Source organism: Sinohyriopsis cumingii, chromosome 10, assembly GCF_028554795.1.
Source record: "Sinohyriopsis cumingii isolate HCF-2022 chromosome 10, ASM2855479v2, whole genome shotgun sequence".
In the NCBI taxonomy this organism is placed as follows: domain Eukaryota; kingdom Metazoa; phylum Mollusca; class Bivalvia; order Unionida; family Unionidae; genus Sinohyriopsis; species Sinohyriopsis cumingii.
In genome coordinates this window covers 92,733,112-92,751,066 of record NC_142970.1, presented here as the reverse complement: position 1 = coordinate 92,751,066, position 17,955 = coordinate 92,733,112, and the positions used below count along the sequence as shown (strand labels likewise).

At 35.9% G+C, this 17,955-nt stretch overlaps 1 protein-coding gene across 2 annotated transcripts in view; it reads right to left on the bottom strand.

Annotated features, from left to right (window-relative positions):
• Window positions 1-16,664, bottom strand: part of LOC149790591 (COP9 signalosome complex subunit 8-like) — a 33,975-nt gene extending 17,311 nt beyond the window's left edge. The window contains exons 1-4 of one of the 2 annotated variants that reach the window (XM_089972686.1): window positions 16,511-16,664; window positions 13,867-13,937; window positions 9,166-9,214; window positions 6,774-6,903 (exon numbers count right to left, since the gene is read on the bottom strand). In XM_089972686.1, coding sequence (XP_089828812.1) covers window positions 6,774-6,903; window positions 9,166-9,214; window positions 13,867-13,937; window positions 16,511-16,654 — 394 coding nt within the window. In that variant the 5' untranslated portion in view covers window positions 16,655-16,664. Of the gene's footprint in view, window positions 1-6,773; window positions 6,904-9,165; window positions 9,215-13,866; window positions 13,938-16,492 lie in introns of both variants that reach the window. The other variant, XM_089972685.1, reaches the window with a different exon arrangement.
• Window positions 16,665-17,955: the final 1,291 nt, after the last annotated feature.

Here is a 17,955-nt window from a genome sequence, read left to right as displayed (position 1 = left end):
TTTGGCAGGACTGGTAAATTTCTCAATATACTAGTCCTTCTGGCTACAAAGAAATTTGTGTTAAATTTGAGCCCAGATATGATAGGTTGGTGCTTTTATCTGTTATAGGGACTTACGTTATATATAAATGAAGTCCCTTTAATTTGTTATAGGGCCTTGCATATAGTTATACATAATAGGTTGGTCCTTCAATCTGCTATAGGGCTTTGCAGTGGGTTATACAAAAAAGGCTGGCCCTATCATATGGTATAGGGCTTTGCATTGGGTTATACATAAAATGCTGGCCCTATCATATGGCATAGGGCTTTGCATTGGGTTATACATAAAAGGCTGGCCCTAGCATATGGTATAGGGCTATGCATTGGGTTATACATAAAAGGCTGGCCCTATCATATGGTATAGGGCTTTGCATTGGGTTATACATAAAAGGCTGGCCCTATCATATGGCATAGGGCTTTGCATTGGGTTATACATAAAAGGCTGGCCCTATCATATGGTATAGGGCTTTGCAGTGGGTTATACATAAAAGGCTGGCCCTATCATATGGTATAGGGCTTTGCATTGGGTTATACATAAAAGGCTGGCCCTATCATATGGTATAGGGCTTTGCATTGGGTTATACATAAAAGGCTGGCCCTATCATATGGTATAGGGCTTTGCAATGGGTTATACATAAAAGGCTGGCCCTATCATATGGTATAGGGCAGGGGTCAGCAACCTACGGCGTGCATGCCAGACTTGGCACGCAGAGTGATTTTCAATGGCACGCGGAAGACCCCCCGAAAAAGGTAATAAGTGGAGAAAAAAAGATTCTTTTCAATGCAAGTCAAAACAACGTATGTCAGCATAATGGCTGCTGCATGCACAGGATGGCGCCACATCATTTTCTTAATATTTCTTGCATTAGCTACATGTCGCCACATGCCTACTTTCACTGGCCAGCAGCAGGCTGTATTAGTGTGGCACGGAAGTTTCCCGCTCTTCAGTGATTCACAGGCAATTCATGTCTCTTCTACAAGAAATTGAGAGTGAATATGCAGATCTCCCATTGTACAGCAGTGTTCACTGGCTTAGTTGAGGTCAAGTCTTGAATAGATTCGTTTCTTGTCTGGAAGCAATTAAGGTGTTTCTTGATGAAAAAGAACAACATTTTCCGGAATTGAATGATAAGGACTGGCTGTTGAAGCTGATGTTTCTGACAGACATAACGACACATTTAAATGAGTTGAACTTGCATTTACAAGGACAGGGTCAAACAGTACTTGAACTTTTTGGCTAGTTGAAAAGGATTTGCGTTCAAACTGGACATATTTTGCTGTGATATCAACGCCAAAACATTCAAGTACTTCCCAAATGTGAAGGCTCATTCAGATCGATTTACAGTGAATATAGATGAGCTTCAGAAGTACATTAAAGCACTCAAAGTGGAGTTTGCTAAACGAAGTCAAGACTTTCAAATTCATGAACCCATATTTTCATACCTCATCAAGCCTGACTTGCTTGATCTGACTACTACCCAATTAGATCTGGATCTTTTTAGGTGGATGGATATTGTCGATTTTGAAATGTAGCATGTTGAATTTAAGACATCAGAATTATAGACATCAAAATTTGCTGAATTGCGGAAATCTCTGGAAGGAAACTGCTTAAAAAAGTCAGCTGCTATTCTCAACTGCTGGACATCCCTCCCTGAAGCATTCATCTGTTTGAAGAAAGTTGCATTTGTTCTACTTTCAGCTTTTGGTTCAACTTATACTTGTGAACAGATTTTCTCTCACATGAAAGCTGTTTTAAGTCCACAAAGAAGTCGCCTAACACCTGAACACTCAGAAGCCTGTGTGAAGCTGAAAGTGACCAAATATGTACCTGATATTGAACAATTAACCAAGAGCATGCAAGGACAAGGCTCACTTTAATTAAACATTAATATAATAAATTCAAGATCAAATTTATTTGTTTTAATAGTAGTTTCATATATACGAGTACTTATATAATAAATAAATATATGGTAGAGCAGGTAGACTTATAGGAATATAGGCTGTTGGCATGCCAAATGAATTAGAAATCCTACTTTGGCACACTATTATCAAAAGGCTGCCGACCTCTGGTATAGGGCATTGCATTGGGTTATACATAAAAGGCTGGCCCTATCACATGGTATAGGGCATTGCATTGGGTTATACATAAAAGGCTGGCCCTATCATATGGCATAGGGCACTGCAGTGAGTTATACATAAAAGGCTGGCCCTATCATATGGCATAGGGCTTTGCACTGGGTTATACATAAAAGGCTGGCCCTATCATATGGTATAGGTTTTTTTTTTTGCATTGGGTTATACATAATTGTTTAACTGTTTGATGATACAGTAAAACCTGTCATGAGCAACCTCTGCTATGAGTGACCACCTGTCATTTCCGACCACAATCATAATGCATGGATCGATTTACTATATAAATGCTCTGTTATGAACGACCACCTGCTGAACGCGACCAGTGACCGTGATTTCTTGGCAAAATATGCATTTTGACACTGCTATGAATGACCACATTGCCAAAAAAACAAAAAAGACTGACACCACTGACCTTAACTTAATCCTTTGTAAACACTAGAGCTCAGGATAAATGTAGTATGCAAACAAAGTGCACATTAAATAACACTATAGTTGAACAACCATATATCGAGATAAACACCTCTAACCATCATTTAATCCTTTGTAACAAAGACTGCATAAATAGTAAAGATTGTTCTAATAAAGTATTTAAAAAGAATTTGTCTTGCTACAGTACCAGTTTTGTGAAATTTACAACTCCAGCGTACGGTGTCATTTGTAAACTGCAATAAACCAGACTAAAGTACATGTCACTAACCACCATTGTAGTGCCAAAGTCACGTGAATAGCCAGTAAGAGTAACATCAAAGGGAGTAATGATGGATATACGCAGTCAATTTAGAGGTGTGTATTTTTTCTTTTTCTTTATGAAAACTCACAAAACGCCGGTAGTCCTTATGTCCCAGTGAGAAATCGTTTGAAAGGGCTTCAGTGTAGGTATGAGTACATCGTTTGTCTTTCCAGTTAATCCATAATGCCTGGAGGGTGAATGAGCTCATTGTCTTTAATACTGGTAAGTGAGAATCATTTCTGGAGTTTGTTAAAATTATTTTTTATTTCTTTTGCTAGTGTTTCACCAAGCCACCATCTGTTTACCCGGGTGCAGATGGTCGCAACCTTTGTTTATCAAACTATAATGCTGTTGATTTAAACTTCGTCTCAGAATAAATGTATTGTTTCTTGATGAGTTAATTATGTCTTTTGGTTTCATTCATTGGTACATAATATATATTTATGCCACATTTCCCCAAAACCTGATCAAAACCGATAGTCTTTATAACATCAACACTAATAACAATGGCAGAACCTCCGCTGAAAAAAAGAAAAATTTTAACACTGGAAGAAAGGATTAATGTCATTGAAAGAAATGAAAAAGGGGAGACCGCTCGCAAAATAACAGTCAGCTTAAGCGTCGGTAAAACACAAATTCAAAATGTAATCAAAGACAAGGAGTCCATTAGAAACAAATGGCAGAAAGGTACCCAAGCACAGAGGAAATATGCCACGGCACGACGGACAGTTTACGGAGATCTGAATGAGCGAGTATGGGAGTGGTTTTGGGATCACCATGTTGTAAAGCATATTCTTTAATCTCTTTTAAATGTTCTATGACTGTAGAATGTGAAATAACCTGAGGCAGAATTTCACCAACAGATGACTCATTGTCATTTAAGAGACATTAAAGAATATGCTTTACAACATGGTGATCCCAAAATTTTGCTTCTTTGCTCAGAAATGGGGATACATGTTCAGACCAAACAGCTGAGTAAAACATGTCAACAAAGAAGTATAATGGATTTCTTAAAAAACAAGTGAATAAGTGTATAGAATAAGATATATACATCATATCTGTTTATTTTTTGTACATATTAATAGGATGTTGAAATATAAATTTTATTCTCGTTGTTTGATAGATGTATATCTTTATTATATAAAGATATTTTGAGAGGAATGCATGCAATATTTAACAAGATTTATGAATAACGGATATGATACATGTACAGTGAGTATGGGTATTATTTATTTTTCAACAATGCTAACTATTGACCCTGAAAACCAGTCCATTTTCACACACCTCTTATGAGAGACCACCTGTCTTGAGAGACCGCTTTTGGTTGGCAGAAGGGGCGGTCTCTCATAACAGGTTTTACTGTAATTATATGGTTCATCTAAAGTTTCATCATGGAATGTTTCAGAAAATGAAGTGTCAAGTTAAAACAATTCTAGCAACCAAAAAGCACTTGACTTTCTTAAGTTTCACACAATATATTGTGCTTTCTTAAGTTTACCACAGTATACTGGACTTTCTTAAGTTTACCACAGTATACTGGACTATCTTAAGTTTACCACAGTATACTGGACTTTCTTAAGTTTACCACAGTATACTGGACTATCTTAAGTTTACCACAGTATACTGGACTATCTTAAGTTTACCACAGTATACTGGACTATCTTAAGTTTACCACAGTATACAGGACTTTCTTAAGTTTACCACAGTATACTGGACTTTCTTAAGATTCCCAACTGCCCTAGCACCCACTACCATGATACAATTTGCTCTGGATGGCATTAAACATAGAAACTTTGTGGATATAAAAAGGGGTATATAAAACAATAATAACCCATAACTGTATATAAAAATTGATGTAAAATGCTGCCAATCAAATCGATGCAAGTGTTCCACAATATAAAGCTGCACAAGAAACAGACAAGCAAATGGACAGACAAACATAGCACATTAATATGCCCCATATCTTTGATTGTTTTGATGGAGCATTAGAAAATGATTAACTTTGGTTTAAATTCTACAATCCATCACAAGGTTTATGCTGCAGAAATCAAAATAAGTAGAACATGCACTCTGGGACTGTAACACCTGAAAACAGAAATGCACCCAAAAGCCTGAAATCAAACTAGTTCAAGGTTTCACCAATACAAAGCTGCAAGCCAAATTATAATTGAATCCAACTAATACTATTTTGATTAGTTGACAGTAGAACATCAACCACTTTCAGCAAAATAATCAATTAAATGATTACAATTTCTAGGACTGAATACAGTGAATTCATTTCTGTTGCAAACTATTTGAATAAGAATGGCCTCATGCTTCTCCATTTTGACCTCCAAAGTTTGAACCTCTTCTGTAAGAACTGTCTCAAGGGCAAATGTCAGGTGGATATGTGATTGTCTTTTCATGCCAACATGTTGAAAAAAGACGTTAAAACCAAAACAACAACCGCAACAAAGGGTATTATGCTCCAGTGAGCTAAAATAAGCTTTAATGCCCTAGGAAGTGACTATCATGTAACATGCTTCTGAGGAGCAACGATTTCTGAGGATTAACCATTTCTAAGAATGTACTTAAATTATATGAATCTACTTCTTTCATTCAGTTAATAAAGGCACTTGTCAATGAATTATTTTCATGGGAATAAAATTTCATAGTTTTGTATAAAAAAAGACATTTTCATGGATATTTAAATTTGAGGTTTGCCTGTCCAAGTTTGCATATTAGTAGGTATTTAATTTCATGGTATAAACTCTAAAAATACCCAAAATAAAGAAGAAATCAAGAAGAAAAACTATGCCAATGCAAACAGCAGTAACATGAATGCTTAAAACAACACTACCACAAGTGTGGGGAAAATGCGAAGACCCGACAATTCCAATATTTACATTATGTTTTTGTCTAAGTGAATAACATCAGTGGAAGCGGAAACAACATACCTGTCAAGATCAATCACTTACTCTGTGTTTACTAATGAATGCTGAACATCAAAGTAAGCCAATACCACTAAAAATACTAACTTAACTTAAAGACAGTAGAATCACTCTTATTTGTGCCTCTACAGACCAACCTCAACCACTTGAATTGACAATAAATAAACAATACAAAGAAGAATTAAATTCACACTTCCATAAATGGTATCCGAAATAGGTCATGCAGGCTATCATAGAAAAAGATGTTACTGGTGATGATCAGTGCACTATATTAGTGAACCTTGCAACCTCATTAATCAAGCTAATTCATGATGAATGGACAATTGCAGCTCATGCAACACAGCGAAACAATGGAACTAATTATTTTGAGAAACCTGGACTTGTTTAATTCTGCAGTTTGGGAATTATTACCTAACAAGCATTTGTGTGCCATTAGACTTGAATGACATGATGTTGAACAGTGGCTTTGTTGTAAAATCAGTTAAGTGTGAGGTTTAATTCTCTGCTGTAATCAGTGTATACACATGGTGTTTCATTAATGACAGTGCTTAAAGTAATAGTTCTAGTTTCTTCTCCAGTCACCTTTACAGTTCCTGGATTATTATATAGAGGTCAGGAATCCCTTGATTGACAGCCAGTACAGTCATTATGCAGTGCATCTGTGTTATACTCATGGATACATTATAGCCAACACCATCATATTACAGTCCATCACTGTTATACAGTGGCTCAAAGGCCTGAGATGTTAAACATGGCTGCATGCTAGATACATATGCCATATAATTCACAAAGAGTGCTTCAAAGGCCTGAGATGTTAAACTTCGTAGTTAAATGAGATGTGTCCAAACTTACTAAAAATGCAAAATTTGTGAATTTATTAAGCCATCTTGTTACTTTGAAAGTCAGATGATGTTGCAATTTTGATTTATTAATTATCCTCACCAAGGACAGCAGTCATGATAGGTTTATATGCCTCTGTCCAGTCTTTCTTAAGGACCTCATAGGCACCTGGAAAGTCTCGCTGCCACAATTTCTGTCCCACTGCCCATATCTGGCCTAACTCAGGATTAGCCTTAAAGAAAAGGTGTCTGAATAAAAACACTGTTATGTAGTTTGTGGAAAATATTAATATTTTCCTCAAGAAAGATAAGGGTTTTTTTTATTAAAAAAAAGACATGCACCTACATTTCTTTCTTCAAAGTAAATGAATGAGGTCAACCAACATCTAAAGATTGACGATATGAATGAAAGAAGGAAAGAAGAATCTTTTCGCATCTTTTTTCTTTACCTTCATTTCAAAGAAAAATAAGAATTTCTTCAATGCAGAGAAAAGCAACCATAAGTATTCATGAATATATTAAAACATTCTGGAGACTAGATATGAGTGGTCTCTCAAACAGGTGTCTTGTTATGCATGGAAAAAAGAAAGAAAGAAAGAAAGAAAGAAAGAAAGAAAGAGAAAGAATGAAAGAGAAAGAAAGGAAGGAAGAAAAAAGAAAGAAAGAAAGATAGAAAGAAAGAAAGAAGAAAAAAAAACCAAAGAAGCAAAACAACAAAGGAAGAAAACAAGAAAGAAAGATAGATATGCAGATCAAAAGACTGAGAAAAATAGACGTACTGATTTTAGACAATGGAATGCATATAAATATTGAAGACCTGGTCCAGTTGTTTCTTTATAATTTTACATAATAAAATAGGGTGCAGGTGACCAAAAACAAAAGCTACTGCAGATCACATCATGCAGCTGGTCACCATGAACAGGTGGTAGCAAATGCAGTTGATTACAAGACAGATTTGACTATAAACACAAGCTGAGAAAGTTACTCTGAATAAATTCTCGTAAATTTTTTCAACTTTACACAGTAGAGGTACATGGTATTAGTTTACCATGGTATTTTTTCCAGTGGTACATACCATGGTACTTTTCACTGTACCTGTACTTCAGTAGTTTCCATCAGTATGGAATGTATGGAAATTTCAAATTAATCTGTTACAAATTTAATGTTATTAAGAGCATGTCTTCATTTTTTATGACAAATTAATGAAACAGTTGTATTCGTTACAAATTGCTCTTTAATATTGAACCAAAATTATATTCATGATCCATCAGTCACATGTTTGACAGCTGTCATGAATGACATCATGGTGGCCAAATATGATCTTATTAAAGATATTCAAGTGAAATCAAACTTTTGAAAATATGTCGGATTAAATATTTTTCTTCATTTTTGTCATTTATTTAGTATGTTAATGTGTTAAATACATGCACTCCTTTGTAAGACTGTGAATCATTCTAACATATTTAGGAAAGCAGCTGATTTCTGTCTGAAATTTATGTAATTTCTAAAGTCAATTAAATATTTTCTTGTTTCTTAACTGTTTTTTATGCTTACTGGTGCTCTGTGATAAATATACTGCATGGGTGTTGTCCTCTCAAAGTTTTCTTGACAATTATATGAATAGTATAGCTAGTGAATTGCAGACTTTGGTGTCAAGACATCCTATTTGTTTTATTAACAAGTTTCTGAATTCAGCACAATGCCTTTCACAGCGTGTCCATTATAGCAAAATCATTCTAATTTAGTTCATACAGCCTTAACATGGCATAGTCATCTACTATATGGCACTATTTTCTTTGGAGTGGCGGGCTGTGATTTTCTTTCGAGTTGTGATATTTTCTTTTCTTTTATCTCAAGATAATTAGTGTTTTTTTTAAAATAATATAATGGATCTATGTTGTTATTTTGCAATATATCAGTGCAAGATGCTTTTTACAGCTATTTACAGATGCAAATTTAAAATATAAAACAAGTGTTGTACCCCTGCCGAGGAAATTAAATTGTTGGTCAGTAACATAATAGCAGAATAATGTGGTACATGTCACAGTATGTTCATAAATACCATGATACAAAATGTTTTGTTGTACGTAGCTCTATTATGCAGTGAATGATAATGATTTTCTGTAATGACAGGGCTAGCACAATTTTCTGTTGACTACTTGTCTAACTGGGTAGGTGACTTTGAATTTTTACCCATCCTGCTCACTTTTACACATCCACACAGAAAAAACTTGTCTGCTTAAAGTGCCACTTTTCAAATTGGAAAATAACCTTGTCAATATGAGAAGTGACATTTTTGAGCCCTGAATTAATATTATTAAATTATTATTATTAGCCTTATTACAAACTCACAATTACTGCAAATTACACAGTAGCATTTTTGAAACCTATAACTCTTAGTTTGCAGAAAATGCAATGTTCATGTTTAATCATGATACCTGGTAAATAATTTGAGTTTTAATCAAAGTTTTTAGAAATCTATGGAGTATTCTCACATTTTTCACTGACTGTGGAATCCTCTTCCATAAAAACTTGGCATGGCATCTGTAAAGCAAAAAACATGACTAGTAAAAGATGTATCAATCCAACATGAAGCTGTTGAGAAGATAAGTAAACTATGAGTACCAACATATCTTAAAGTACATTTTATTGTATCTTGGAGTACCACTGTACCTTGGAGTACATTTTATTGTATCTTGGAGTACCACTGTACCTTGGAGTACATTTTATTGTATCTTGGAGTACCATTGTACCTTAGAGTACATTTTATTGTATCTTGGAGTACCATTGTACCTTAGAGTATATTTTATTGTATCTTGGAGTACCATTGTACCTTAGAGTACATTTAATTGCATCTTGGTGTACCATTGTATCTTTAAGTACATTCTGAGTACAGATGGCCAGCACTTTTTTGTAAACAAATCATGTACACTCACATAGTAGGCGGTTTACATTTTGGTTAATTATATTTGTTTCGGAATGAACAAAAGCATATGTTTCATGGATTGCCACATACAAGCTGCATTGCTAAATTCCACGTTTTATTTTTTGATACCATGTTTTGGATTTAGGTGGGAGATGCCAGATTTGATAAAATTGCTGGGTTCCTACAAATAACATGCAAGTGACAAGGCATAAACTGTCTTCTTTAGCTGCTAATAAGAATGGCAAAAAATATACTTAAAGTTATAGATCCTGAATTTTCTTTCTTAGTTCTGCAAATCCGAATTACATGAGCCATGTCATGGGTTCTCAAGCTTGATTACACATTTTGAAATTGCACTGTAATTTCAACTATATTCCAAGTGCAATTACATCCTCTTTACTGCACTCAAAATGAAATAAACATTAAATTCCATAGCGTATTTTTGACAATTGCAATTGAAAGACTTCATATCTTCCACACATTATAATTTCAAATATAAAATGACAGAACAGAAACATGCTTGTAGATGTCAACGTGCTTCTCCTTCGCTATTTCAATCCGATGTATTTTATGTAGAATTCGCACATATGAATCCAGTCCATAATCATGAAATTTTGTAGAATCGACAAAAATACCAAAATCTATTCATTCCAGATCAAAGTTGTTGCAATGCACATTCATTCACAATATGAATCTAAATTTCAATTTTAAGTAGACCAAAATGCCATTTTCTTTCAAAAGTTGTGTCTAGCAAGCGACTAAGTTCAAATTTATCTGGGCAGAGTTATGTGCACATTAATGTTGTTGTTGTTGTGTAATGATGAATCTGTGCATGTGTATTTAGTTTGGAATATGGCATACATTCAGTTACTTTGTTTCTTGCAGCGTATTTTGTTTATATAATTAAGCCATAGGTAGAAGAAGAAAAATGAGCATATAACAAAAAGGTTACTGCATTTGCATGGGGAAATTTGAACTCGTTTTGTTGGATAGATATACTGCACTCCCAATTCTGTGCATTATTCCATCCGAAAAACTCATTTATATTTTCCCATATAAATGCAGTAACCTATAAGTATCATTATACTTTGTGCCAGAAATTCTGATATTGTGGAGATGGAACTGCTAAAGTATTAGACTGGTTATTTCTGGTTAGACTTGTACCCTGGTCTATTGTACCACTGGTAATTGGGCTAGCACCGTATCCTGGTCCATTGTATCACAAGTGATAAGGCTCTCTAAAAATCAATTCACCTACATGACATCAATTTTCTAAATCTCACTGCATAAATGTGCTCTCAGAAAACCAAAACAAATGACACCTTACTACATAGCTGAATCTGCACTTTGATGTTATTCCTCTAGGCCCCAACCAGTAGTTTCATTTTCACTTAGTCGAACACAGCTAATGATAACACAGTGGTAATTAGCAAATGGAGATAGTGAAACAATTGTTGTTGACCATGTATGGATAGCAGCCCTGCAAAACTAATTGAGAACATGTAAAAAACCACTGACCAAACAGTACAATCTTCTACTGCTTAGTTTGTGCTTTTCTAAATATTCTCCATTAGTCCAGTACCTGGGACAAGTCAATTTTATTTATAGGACAAGAACATTGTCCCAAGCAAGTGCAATAAAAAGACAATATCAAGTCACAATTTAATTTGCCAGATACATGCAACTCCACTGTTTTCCCCCACTAACATCCTCTTCAATATCAGGACTTTTCCTCTTAATACTGTTATTATTAATGCAAGATCCAAATTTGACTCTTTTAAGTGCCAAATATGGTGTGTTCATAAGGATGCAAACTGAACAACCCATGGGACATAAACAATCCCTTTTGCCTGGCTCGCCCATGGTCTCTTCATTATGTCAGGAATGGAGGTTTCCTAAATAAGAATACAAGTGGAGAGGTCAGCTGGAGGGGCAGTTCCTGATCTGCCTGCCTCCGAACTTCTTCGATTTTGCCCTCAAACAGCAATGGCGAGCCAAATGGAGTCATTCCTAAAGTCAGAACATGATGCAGTTTTAGCAACGAGGTTCATAAGCACCTTATGACTTATCAAGTCAAGATTGGCAAAGGTAGCTAATGCACTAAATGGTTGTTGATGATCCAATCTATCCCAGCATCAATGAAGTGGCAACAAAATTCTGAACCAGCTTCAATGTGGCAGGAAACACATTCTTATCCACTTTATAAAATGGTTGGGCAGACATGTTACAGTCTTATACAATGCCAGGAGTTCTATATAGTAGGCAATGGCATATGTCCTGTACCAGCATGGCAAAAACATGGCTGGGACATGGTTTTCCAAAAGGAAGATTTTACCATTCCCCAGGTCACATATATGTTCAGACTACCAATCGGTAATTTCTTTAAGCTTTGTTCACTGGGAAGCAGATGGAAAGATGGAGACTATTCCTCATTGTCAATGGCAATCAACATTCAGACATTTTAGTGATGTGTGGTGATAGGGTCTGGAAGCCAGCAACACCCAGTATATCTCTTTGATTGCAGCCTTAAAACTAAAATCCATGTTCAGAATGGACCATGGCTATTGCTCTGAAGTATCCTTACACTCTAAGTCCTCATCAGCTTCCAAGTCTTGATAAAGCATGCCCTAAGGTAACCATAATAAAATGCCCTAGCCCTTAAATAAACCACAACTAATATCCTGCTGGTAGGCAGTGAAAATAAGACAAGCCAGCTCTGCCAGGTAATTTTATTGCACCTGGGCAAACAGCTGGAAGAATAGCTAGCCCAGTTGTAGGACGTGGCAAAGATAGCCTGGTCACTTTTTCTACTGTAAGCATGGCTTGATGGACATATTATCTACTACCATCCCTGTCCCGGTCTCCATATGTAAACACCAGCTTGGCTATATGGACAGATCTTTTAGTAAGATCCCAGTCCTTAGAAATATACAAAGCCATATGTCTAGATAAATGGTTGGATCTATCACTAAGAGCCCAATAATTGAGACCAGGTTGGGCTAACTGCACGGCCAGTATGGCTCAGGCAGCTAGACAATACTACATGTTGCATGCAAATACAAAAAATACCATTTGCACCATCAGGTGCCAAATTCATAGTGGTTGTTGTTGTTGTAGGGTTTAACGCCATTTTTCAGCACACAATAGGCTATACATGGCGGCCAGTTATATGGTGGAGGAAGATCCCTGGAAAACCCCAGAAAGAACCACTGACCCACGAGAAGCTACTGGCAAGCTTTCTCACATACTGACATTGGCCGAATCTGAGACTCAAACCGGTGCAGAGAGGTGAGATGGCAGTGATCCGTAATGGAGAGCGCTTTAGACCACTCGGCCACTTGGGGCCCCCATGTCATAGTGGTGGAAGGCATCATCCTGCATTTTACGTTTTGGGGGAGGGTAGCATACCGCTCAAGAACTGATTCTGTATTCTGATGAACACTTTGTACATCAATACTGGTCACGTGTCCTTTTCCCCTCTTCTCTTCGACTTTTGATGATTTTGGCAGCACAGCCGACCAGGTGTCATCAGAGCACAAAGTGCACATGCTTCAAGGAGAAGATGAGATACATTTTGTACATGCCAAGCAAAACTCGTGCATGTCTTCCATTTTTTATATTTCTTGCATTTAGACGACGTGTTTCTTTTCATGAATTAAAATTAGTCTTAAATAAATACAAAACTCTGAATGGATAGCTTGAATTTCAAACACATAGATCTGGATTAGTGGAAGGCTTATTCTGCATGATGTTTTGCTTAAAATCTAGCAACACCTAGTGGTGGCAAGGGGAGATAATGGGCAAGAATTACTGTCCTTTGACTAAATGATATAAACAGAAAGATGATTTTCATCTTTTAGTAGGGCTGGACTCAGGAGGTAGAAGGCTTACATTCCTAATGCTAATGTGAACGGGGAATGTATTCAAGGATAAGTCAAGGGATAAGCAAGAAACTGCAATATAAAATGTTGATAATATTCACCCATTTTATTGTGAACCTCACTTCCAGTATCTGTATTTAAAACATTCATTTCCTTTACAACATATTCAAGACTACCAAGGCAGATTATGTATAGGTTATTAATAACTGATGCACATCAAATGTTAAGCTATGTTGAACTTCTGATATGAGTCTGCATCTACTTAGCCCAATTTTTGCCAAGAAACGATTGGCATACGTTATATCTTGTACAGTAAAAAATCATGTGAATAATAAACAGAATGGAAACTAATGTGACATTCACAAAAAGGAAACTAATTTGACACTCACAGTTCATTTTGTAGCAGGTAAATCCCTAAAAGCTGCCCATAGACTTGTGGTGAAGCAATGCCACATGGGGACTGAAAAACAAATATAAAGTTAAGCTTCTCATCAGCTAAACATTTGTACCTACGTTAATGTGTGCTACTGTGTGGTTTTGTTTTACTGAGGTTCTCTATTAATCATACAAGAATTGCAGGCGATAACTTCCTGTCTCCCATTTATTAATGCCTATTTTTAATTTGTGTGCCATCAAATGCCTATGTTATACTATGTATCAGTGCTCAAAGAAATTTTGTTTCAGATACCTGCACAGGGTTAGGGTTAGGGCAAATGGGTTATGGTTAGGGTTAGGGTCAGGGCAAATGGGTTAGAGTTAGGGCAAATGGCCTGCTCTGACTTAAATTCTATTTGCATTAAAGGCCATGTATTTTATTTTTAGTATTATTTTCACACTTTCAATATCCATTAATTTACCCAAAAAAGACAACTGAAATAATAAAAAAATGCTTTCTCTGCCCATTTTCTGAACAAAAATCATCAAGAAAAAAAACAACTGTGTGACCTTGGCTTGTAACATTTTTATTGCTTTTATTTCATTACATTTCTCATTGTTATGTAAAAAATATTAAGAACATCTTTGTCATACCTATGTCAATACCGTCAATACCATATCTGCCATATTCCCAGATAATGTTGTGGGATTTGGGGGGCTCAAAAAGTGTATTTTCATGTCCCTATTGAAGGAGGGGGAGAGGTTTATGAGCATGACATAAAAAGCAATATTGTACAAATGAGAATATGTTATTATTTCATATAAAATTACTGGAAATTCAAATTTGCACATCACGAAGTCGAACACTATCCAAGAATTCAGAAATTTAGTTTGCTGGGATCTGCTCTTTTTTTCATACTCACACCTGCATTCTGACATTTTGTTTTAAAAAATGAACTATACTTGTATGCTCTTCCAACTACTATAAAATCAGGTTTAGCATTTTATATATCGAGTAAAATCAGACTTCAAAGAAATGTTGCCATTGATCGTTAGCTTGTCAATCATATTTAATAATGATGGCTTAAACATTCTTATTCAAGGCAATGATATCTAGTAACTATTGTTCCTCACCATGGGTCTCTTTGATTGTAATGAACTCATATGAACTGGGCTGTTCTTGTTAGTGCACTTGACCTGGATGCAAATTAACCTAAAAGGATCTTAGTAGTCTTCAAAGGATTTGAAATGGCATCATCCTACCTATTCTCAGCCAGTTAAATAATTTGTGGCATGGTGACTGTTTATTTCTGACTGCCATACCTATTAAATGACTCCATGAAAATCAACTGTATAAACTGCCGAGGCTAGTATTACATCAGCTCTAAGCAGTACTTTTCACCGTTTAAACAGACTACATGTTTTGACCACGTATTGTGGTGGCCAAAAAATGCCCCCCCCCCCACCGCCCCAACACAAAAGATTACTAAAATACTAAAAATAGTGTGGTTTGAGGTAAGACCATTTTTTGGTGCTTAGGAGCCAAACAATCACATTTTTCATGTGACATGTCATGATGGCAGGTATGACCTTTGACCATTTACATCTTCAAACATTTATGTCTAACTTCGTTAACCAAAATTTTGATTCCATTTGACTATTAAACTTATATATCAGAATTAAAAGACATCTCTGAGAAGTAATTTGGTGCCAATTAAAATTAAAGTTCCAAAAATGTAAAAATGAAGCACTGCATTTAAATGTCCAAATATTCCTCCATCACAACCTATATATTTAGAAATGTTCAAATACCCCCTACCCCATTCTATATATTTTTAGATGTTCAAATAAACCCTAATCCACTCTGTATTTTCAGATGTTCAAATACTTCTACCCTGCTCTATTTTTAGATGTCTGAATACCCCTACCATACTCTAACTATTTTTGTAATGTCCGAATACAACCTACCCTACCATGTTCTATATATTGATTGATGTCCCAATACCCCTAGGTCCCTACCATGCTGTTTTTAGCTGTCCGAATAACATATACTCTGCTCTATATATTTTTAGATGTCCGAATACCTATATCCCCCATAAATATATTTGGTTACATATTCTTCTCAAACTTGAAAAGCTGAATTAAAAGCTAACGTCACCGCGCCTCGAAATTAGGTAATAATTGTAAATTATTTTCCATTCTGAAACTATCTGAACCTAGGTCGTGGATTTTATGTACTTGTTGTTGTGGGGTTTTTCGCCATTTTTCAGCACAGGATAGTCTATGTATGGCGGCCAGTATTAATGCTGGAGGAAGAACCCGGGAAAACCCCGGGAAGAACCACCGACCCACGAGAAGCAACTGGCATGCTGGCATGCTTTCTCACATACCCACATTGGACGAATCCGAGACTCGAACCAACGCAGACATAGGTGAGATGGCAGTGATCCGTAACGGAGAGCGCTTTAGACCACTTGGCCACTCGGAGCTCCTGATTTTATGTACTTGGAAACTATATAGCTCCTATCCTCGGAATTCGAGTACTATTCTCAGAAACGCTTGATGATGTTATCGTCTCTTAAACCAAGTAAAACGAAATAATGAAAAAATTAGCAACCATCTAGAAAATAGATTATGTGCTATATGTCGACAATGAACCTCCAACTCCTGTATTTCAAGATCACCACAGAGTTTTCCGAAGTCAACTGGTTGTTGAGCCACATCCGTCGCCATCTTTAAAAGGGCGTGCTTGATTATGTGTTCAGAGTGTATCTTCCAGTGTGCCGTCAAATCAAGTACCATGGTGCAGCTTCGGACAAGGACTTTCCGTACTTTCTCACCTGTATGCGCATGACGTGTAATGACAGCTCCAGTCATTTACCAATGCCGAGAATGCAACTCTCTCTCTCTCTCTCTCTCTCCCAGATATACAATTATTATCAGAAAAACTTAACTGATACGTGATCAATAAGGAGCAATTTATGTAGCAGCTTAAAGTGTGTATAAAACGAGGGTAGGAGCATATACTAAAATTAAACAAAATATTGTTGTTCTGAAATTAATACTAATATAGCCTTAGCAAAGTCTATAAAATCACGATTATTTAATGCTCTACACATTAAATGTCATCCAAAAACCTCATGGCGAAAATTATTTATCGCTATGGAGTTTTACAATGGTTGCTATGTACTAAACTGGGTCGAGAAAAGAGAACGTCGAGTTTATCATAATAAATGGCAGCGTAAGAAGACATCACAACACGCGACATTCAGTCCAGTTTGCCCTGGATCACACCTTAGGTTAACCTCGTCCAAAAATAACTACGTAATTGTTAGGACTGTATGGTCGTAAACAAAGTAACAGAACGAAGCAAAACCAACTCGTGTAGTAAAATTCAACAAACCATGGAATGCAAAGTTACGATTTAAAAGATACTTACAGTAGTGTGAATTGAATCCCAAATAATCGTAAATATTCTATCGCAAGTCCAAAGGAACATAATACTCAAAATGACTTCCAATAGTCTTAAATGTGCTGATGTGTCAACTGTCTTTACTGTACTAATGTCCTAATGATACTGAATGTATTGATGTACAAATAAAGCTGATGTACCACAATGATACAGCACAGAGTATCTTTCAATGAGTCCTTAATACTCAAAAAAGGTCAGTGAGCGCATTGTAATTCCACTGTAAAGTTTAAATAAATGTTTAATCTCAGTTATAACTGAACACAACTATAAACTCTGATATATATATATATATATATATATATATATATATATATATATATATATATATATATATATATATATATATATATATATATATATATATATATATATGTATGTGTGTGTGTGTGTGTGTGTGTGTGTGTGTGTAGTATATGGGGATACCGTAGGGCAAATGAAATGAGAACATATAATAAAAAACAGGAGATTGTACCGTAACAGATAAGGAAAAACTGGGGATTGTACCGTAGGGACAAGATAAATTTAACAGGAGGTACCGTAGGGACAAGGGGAAATCTAACGTGGGGAATTTTAACATGGATGGGACTACAATAGATGGACAAAAAGTATTGGGACTGTATAGAGACAATAG